The 7,909-nt window shown below is 32.5% G+C and overlaps 1 protein-coding gene across 1 annotated transcript; it reads left to right on the top strand.

Annotated features, from left to right (window-relative positions):
• The first annotated feature begins 4,010 nt into the window (after positions 1–4,010).
• On the top strand, positions 4,011–6,937 carry LOC107819609 (cytochrome b561 and DOMON domain-containing protein At5g47530). Its single transcript, XM_016645730.2, has 3 exons — positions 4,011–4,758; positions 5,489–5,743; positions 6,404–6,937. Exons 1-3 carry the CDS (start codon positions 4,129–4,131, stop codon positions 6,722–6,724), a joined length of 1,206 nt encoding a protein of 401 aa, XP_016501216.1. The 5' UTR covers positions 4,011–4,128; the 3' UTR covers positions 6,725–6,937.
• The last annotated feature ends 972 nt before the right edge of the window (positions 6,938–7,909 follow it).

The raw sequence follows: 7,909 nt of genomic DNA, 5'->3' as shown, positions 1-7,909 counted from the left end.
TATTAGCATCAATTACAATATAGTGTATGTGTGTGTGAGAGAGAAATTACTCACATACTTAATTATAACTAAGAAAATTTACTTAGATAGATGCTATTATAATTTATTAAAAGTAAATAGTTAATATAATTATTTATAAATGTTATGCTTATAGTTTATAATTATTTATAATAATTGTATGGTTAAATAAAATAAATACTTATAGTTTATAATATTATTTTTATAGTTTATAATATTTTAAGAAAAACAAAACACAAAAAAAAAGAATTTAATTTTTTTTTAAAAAAACCCAACCAAAGTTGGTCGGTTTTTGGTCAAACGGTCAACACTTAATGTACTGACCAGAATTACCAACCAACTTTGGTCGGTAATTCTGAAATCAGAATTGAAAAACGGGGGAACCCCCATTTCTCTCTTATCTTCCCCTCTCCTTCTCTATTTCCCTCACTCAATACCTTCCCCTCTCCTTCTCTATTTCCCTCACATAAATCCCATTCCCCACCCCGCGTCGCCACCGCCCAGCCCCCGCTGTCGTCGCTGCCACTGCCACTGCCACTGCCGCCCCTCTTCTTCTCCATCTCCTAAAAATTCTAGGTTTGAATTACAACCCATTTATTTATTATTTCTAGGTTTTGTTAATTAGTTATGAATTAGTTTCAATTGATTAGTGTTTCAATTGTTTGAACATTACATTTTATTGAGGATTAGGATTTAGGTCTTATTTTAATTAGTTTTGTTAATTAGTCAATTAGTTATGAATTAGTTTTAATTGATGAGTGTTTCAATTTTGAGTTTGTATTGTCTTGAATAGTTTAGTTAGAATTGAATTATTATCTTTGTATTGTCTTGAATAGTTTAGTTAGAATCTAGGGTTTACGATTTGTTCTTGTGAATCGAACTTTTAGGGTATGGGTTGAATTTCTTTAGTTTAGTTAGTTTATGTTTAAACTCGTAGGATATGAATTAAAGTTTTAGTTTTTAGGATTTGTTCTTATGAATTGAACTTTTAGGATATGAATTGAACTTTTAAGATATGAATTGGACCTTTTGGATATGAATTGAACTTTTAGGATATAAATTGGTGTAATTAGAAAAAAATAATTATCTTGAATTAACTAAAAAAGATATAATTAATTTATAATTATAGAATAAATTAATTTGTTCTTGTGAATCGAACTTTTAGGGTATGGGTTGAATTTCTTTAGTTTAGTTAGTTTATATTTAAACTCGTAGGATATGAATTGAAATTTTAGTTTTTAGGATTTGTTCTTGTGAATTGAACTTTTAGGATATGAATTGAACTTTTAAGATATGAATTGGACCTTTTGGATATGAATTGAACTTTTAGGATATAAATTGGTGTAATTAGAAAAAAATAATTATCTTGAATTAACTAAAAAAGATATAATTAATTTATAATTGTAGGATAAATTAATTTGTTCTTGTGAATCGAACTTTTAGGGTATGAGTTGAATTTATTTAGTTTAGTTAGTTTATGTTTAAACTCGTAGGATATGAATTGAAATTTTAGTTTTTAGGATTTGTTCTTGTGAATTGAACTTTTAGGATATGAATTGAACTTTTAAGATATGAATTGGACCTTTTGGATATGAATTGAGCTTTTAGGATATAAATTGGTGTAATTAGAAAAAAATAATTATCTTGAATTAACTAAAAAAGATATAATTAATTTATAATTATAGAATAAATTAATTTGTTCTTGTTTTATTTGTATAGATGGAATATCGTACTTGGATGTACAATAGGAATTATCCTAATCGGTGGGGATTGCGGGAGAATTTTGTAGAAGGGGTTGATGACTTTATTAGACATGCAATGTCACTTCTACCATACCAAAGTTAAGGAGTAATTAGTGCCCTTGTGTCAGGTGCGATTGTATGAAGTTTAAAAAATCGGAGGAAGTTAAGCTTCATCTTTATAGGAAGAGGTTTATAGAGAATTACTTTGTGTGGACTAATCATGGAGAGATCGATGGTAGCCGTGGGATATTTCATAACATGGTTGTTGGTGAAAGTAGTAGGTCGGTGGAGAATACAAATCTTGATTCTAGAATTCAGGATATGGTTGCGGATGCTTTTGGGATGCACTTCGGGGGTGAGCCCAATAAAAATGTTGAACAAACTCCTAATGATGACGCAAAATATTTTTATGAACAGTTAAAGGAAGCTAGTCGTCCACTACGTGAAGGAAGTCCGCTCTGAGCTGCCTGTTGCAGTTAGATTACTAAGTATCAAATCTGATTGGAATATTTCTCAAGCAGCCATGGACTCTTTCATTGACCTTATGAGTGAACTAGTTGACCCTAATATCAACTTACCTAATGATTTCTATAAGGCAAAGAGATTGATTTCTAAGTTAGGACTTTCGTCAATGAGAATTGATTGTTGTGAAAATGGTTGCATGTTATATTATAAAGATGATGCAACTTTAGACAGTTGTAAATTTTGCGAAAAACCTCGTTTCAAGAGGCTTTCCAGCGGGAATATGGTCGCTATCAAGGCGATGCATTATTTTGAACTAGACAAATAGAACCAGTTTTGAACTAGTTGTAATTAGTTTTAACTTGGTTTTGGATTTTTATGTTCAATTGAACTTTAATTTGTTAGTTTTAAAGTATTTATTGAATGTGTTTGGTTGTTGTTGTGTTGTTGTTATTGTTGTTGTTGTTGTTGTTGTTGTTGTTGTTGTTGTTGTTGTTGTTGTTGTTGTTGTTATTGTTGTTGTTGTTGTTATTATTGTTGTTGTTATTATTATTATTATTGTTATTTGCCAAAACATGCATTTTATGTCAAAATTAAACCCAGAAAAACCGACCAAAGTTGGTCGATTTTTAATTTAAAAAATAATTATTCCAAAATACCGACCAAAGTTGGTCGGTTAATGAACATTGAATTCCCAGAATTCAACATTACCGACCAACTTTTGTCGGTATTTTGCCTGCACTGTTGAGGTTACCGACCATAGTTGGTCGGTAATGTTTAATTTTAATTATTTTAAAAAAATATATATTTTCACTTACCGACCAAAGTTGGTCGGTTTTTTTTAAAATTTATTAATTAATAAAAAAAATATAATTTAGTTAAATCGACCAACTTTGGTCAGTAAAATTAAATTAATAAAATATATTTCCGAGCAAAGTTGGTCGGTAAGTACTTAAACTTGTCAGATGGTCCTGTTAAGCTACCGACCGACCAACTTTGGTCGGTAAGCCATTCCGACCATCAAAACACCGTTCACACCCTAATGGTCACGTTTTGGTCGGTAATTGGCCATAACCGACCAACTTTGATCGATTTTTTTGGTCGGTTTTTAGCGAATTTCTAGTAGTGAAACTTTGGGAAGTTTATGATGATGATATTCTAGGCGACTGTGATAAAATTGCCGTCCTAAATCGACCTTGTTCTAAAAATAAAAATTTCAAACTTTAACACACACACAAGAATATTGTTAACTCCCCTAAGAAAACTCTATCAAGAAGTTTTATATAATCTTTCAGCTTAATATGTGCAGAATATTGCATTCTCCCATCTGCTTAAACTTCACATATTTATTGTTTAACCACTCTCCTCAGCTACATTGAACTATTCTCCTGTACTATTATAATTTCTAAAAACAATGGCACCTTCTATATGACCAAAGTGTCCAAATTATGTCCTATTAGCCGCAAAATTATAAATTAATAAATTCAAGACTTTTCCATGTGTGAAAGCAAGGTTAGTTTGAGCACCAAGCCAAGTCAGTTTTAGAAAAGTATTCAATCTCTGAATTTAATACAAACCAAAAAAATAAAAAAAATCAAACACTTTCCTGGTTACTTCCGTTAGAACGCTTCTTTGTGTTTCATTTCTAATTAACTTTGTTTTTCACATATTTGTCTAAGATTCCACGTAAAGGAAACAGTCAACTAACTCCCTAAATTGTCATTAGCTACTTCACCTTCCTTTCACCTTCTCTTTCCAAAATCTATAAAATCTAAGCCAATTTCCCCATTTTTAAGCAAGTAGTTCAGTTTCTTGATTCATTCATCCAAAACCAACAAATACAATCCCCTTTAAAAAATAGCCAATTCTTGCAAAAATAGCCAGTTCTTGAATTTGGTTCTCAAATATGGATAGACTAGTAACAACTTTGTTGTTTTCATCATTCTTGTTATTAAGTCTATTTTCTACTACTTCTTATGCTCAAACACAAAACTGTTCAGCTTTTGCATTTAGAAATAATCAGAATTTTGCAACTTGTAATCCTCTACCTTTGCTCAATTCTGTTCTTCACTGGACTTATCATTCAGATAATCACACAGTTGATCTTGCTTATAGACACGGAGGAGTTACAGATTCAGACTGGGTAGCTTGGGGTTTAAATATTAATGGAGGAAGAATGGCTGGTGCACAATGTTTGGTTGCATTTAAAAATTCCAGTGGCCAAATTCAAGCTTACACTGCTCCTATTGCTGATTATTTTACTCAGTTAAGACAAGGTTTTTTGAGTTTTAATGTGCCAAGAATTGAAGCAGAGTTTTTAAACAATGAATATATTATTTTTGCAAGTTTGGAACTTCCTAGTGGAAGGACTAGTTTTAATCAGGTTTGGCAAAATGGCCAAGTTTCTGGTCAGGCTTTGCAAGCTCATAGCCAGTCTGGTGATAATATGAGGTCTTTTGGAAGTGTTGATTTTGCAAATGGCCGGTTAGGGAATGATGGTGGTGGCTCAATCACTTCTAGACAACGTAAAAGAAATGTGAGTTCATCACACCCTTCATTTCTTTAAGATTTAATTTATATACATTGACCGGTGAAAATAATTTTTACATTATTACTGTACTTTAGTATGTCATAGTGTGCATAGCCTACCTGATTTTTCATGTTACTAATCCCATTTATACGGACGGTTTCCTTTAGTATGTCATAGCATGCATAGCCTACCCGGTTTTTTATGTTACTAATCTCATTTATACAGACGGTTTCCTGTAGTTATATGTTAGGTAAAGACAGACGCAACCTAGTTTACTAGGTCCATTTGAACAGTATTCTCAACGCATAGCGTAAAAATTTCAAAAGTCCTATTGTATCAACACTAAGAACTTAGGTTGAGCCAATCAAGTTCAAATTTCGAATGTCTACAACTTGCAGGGGCGGATGTAGCATTGTATCCAAGGGTTCAATTGAACCCATAACTTTAAAAATATAATGAGCTCAATGTTAAGAACCTTAAATATTGAGCTCATAAAGTTTAAATTCTGAATCCACCTAGGGTGATGTGATAGTGTAAATTCTTATTTACACCGTTAATATATAGAAGTTAAAACTCATTTTATATCCACTATGTTTTTTTCCCAAGTAAAGGGCATTCCGATGCACTAAGTTCTTGCTATGCGCGGGTCTGGGGAAGAGCCGGACCACAAATAACTAGGAGGGAAAAAAAAGAGATCTATTATTGACTGGTTTGGTTCTTGAAAATTATTTGACAGGTTCATGGAGTATTGAATGCAGTGAGTTGGGGAGTGTTAATGCCAATGGGTGCAGTATTTGCAAGGTATTTAAAGGTGTTCAAATCAGCAAATCCAGCTTGGTTTTATCTACATGTTGCTTGTCAAACTTCTGCCTATGCTGTTGGTGTTGCTGGATGGGGCACTGGTCTCAAACTTGGCAGTGATTCTGTTGGTATTAAATTCACTACTCACAGGAATATTGGTATCACTCTTTTCTGCCTTGGAACTCTTCAGGTATTACAATTTATCTTAAATGGACTTTTATACACATCTGAAAAAGTCAGTGGGACGGGTTCAACTGAACTAATTGCTTTTGGTTCAAACCATATTAGACATATAATTAGCTCTGTCTTAACGTATTAATTCTAAATGTTGAATTCGCTTCTGCAAACAGTTGCACACGCACAAAAGACCAGACCATTAAATAGAGAGCAAAAGATTTTTCTTTTTTTCCCCTCTTTATTACGTAACATGTTAACCGTTTTTACACAAATAGCCCGATCAGATTCATTGTTTACTTTTCATAGCCAATATACATAAATTATACACTGATATACATGAATTATAGATCCGCTTACTATTTTTAACTTAAGCCGTTGGGTGAGTGACTATTAAGGTTAATTCTTTTAACTTCTTATATACATAACACAAGACTAAAAAGGCATCCCGGTGCACTAAGCTCCCGCTATGCGCGGGGTTCTGGGAAGGGTCGGACCACAAGGGTCCATTGTACGTTGCCTTACCCTGCATTTCCGTAAGAGGCTGTTTCCACAGCTCAAATCCGTGACCTCTTGGTCACAAGGCAGCAACTTTACCAGCTACGCCAAGGTTCACATAACACAAGACTGAGGCCCATTATTAATTGCTAAATTTGTATAAATGAATACTTTTCAGGTGTTTGCTTTGCTTTTGAGGCCAAAGCCAGACCACAAATACAGATTATATTGGAACATTTACCACCATGCTATTGGATACGCAGTGATCAGTCTAAGCATTACCAATGTATTTGAAGGATTTGATGCTTTGAATGGGCAAAAGAATTGGAAAAGAGCTTACATTGGAGTGATCATAGCCATAGGGGCAATTGCAGTTTTATTAGAAGCATTCACTTGGTTTATTGTCATCAAAAGGAAAAAGACAGACTCTAATAAGAACCTACAAAATGGAACAAATGGTGTTAATGGTTATGGAAATGGGACACATCAGCAGGCATAAAATAGAGAATTTGGATTACACATAAATGTCACTTTGGACATGTTTTGTATGCATATATATGTATTGGTTATTTGGTTTAGATGATTTGTTTATTTATGATGTTTTAGCATCAGATTTTGGTTTTTTTTTTCTTTTTTAATTCCCATTTGCAGATGAATATATTCTTGTATAATACATGTTGAGAGACCACCTATTCGTGGTTTTATTTTGTTACTACTAGTACTCTTTTCCTTCATTATTATCGATTTGGCAATAAGAGTTCTCTTTTAGTTTAGCACTACCAAAAATATGGTGTAAATATGATTTTAACTTATGCTTAAGATAAATAGTGTAAAGTTTTTTTCGCCTAAAAGGTTACCTGCAATAACAAGTAACTTTCTACTACATGTCCAATTTGATTATTTCAAAAATAAAGTAATAATCTAATATAACTGGTTAAAGATTTTTTATGGTATAAAATTTCTTTGCATAGTCAAACATAAATAAATTAAGCAATACAATTATGCCACCACTACCATCTTCAACCCCTGCCCTCTCCCCCGGCCCATAAAAGACAAGGGAGTTATACTTTTGGCTGGCATGCCAAAAATATTTACAACTCCTAATTAGTATACATAAATTATATATTAATTATATACGACTACATACATATATATATATATATATTGTATATATATATGTTGGTTATTTTGTTGAGTGGACGGCGACGTAGGTTAATTTCTTAAAAAACAAATGATTTGCCAAGTGGCATTTATTGGCATAAAAGTTGGAAAAACATGGAATGGGCCTTCTAGAAGTTGAAACTTCAAAAACAGAGAACTCTGAGTAATAAGAGGCTAAGTTGAGAAGCGAAATGTTTAGTAGTTGCAAATGCAAGCAAAGTCATTGTCTTTGGCAATTAAGTATAACTTTTCTAGAAGAATTGCCTGATTGCTAGTCAATACCTAATTTGCCAAGAAAAAGTCAAGTCCACTTAAGTACGAAACTACTATTTAAATCCGTTTCGTCTTTAAAATGATATAAATTCGAACAAAACAGTTGTTTGAAAAATCTTAGGGGGAATATTTTATACTAACATTTCTTCGGAACATTAGAAAAGACCGAATAAATTTGGACTTTTATCGTATTTGTCCCCTCGGCCAAAAGTATTTACAGCACCTAGCAAGTATACATATAGTATACCTT

The sequence above is a fragment of the Nicotiana tabacum genome, chromosome 2, assembly GCF_000715075.1.
Source record: "Nicotiana tabacum cultivar K326 chromosome 2, ASM71507v2, whole genome shotgun sequence".
NCBI lineage: Eukaryota > Viridiplantae > Streptophyta > Magnoliopsida > Solanales > Solanaceae > Nicotiana > Nicotiana tabacum.
The sequence above is the reverse complement of the archived record's forward strand: the minus strand, read 5'-3'. Positions and strand labels throughout refer to the sequence as shown.

Coding starts and splice junctions, on each gene's coding strand:
- LOC107819609 (XM_016645730.2), top strand. CDS start 4,129: ATGGATAGACTAGTAACAACTTTGTTGTTTTCATCATTCTTGTTATTA. Junction 4,759..5,488: donor CTAGACAACGTAAAAGAAAT/GTGAGTTCATCA, acceptor ATTATTTGACAG/GTTCATGGAGTATTGAATGC. Junction 5,744..6,403: donor TCTGCCTTGGAACTCTTCAG/GTATTACAATTT, acceptor AATACTTTTCAG/GTGTTTGCTTTGCTTTTGAG.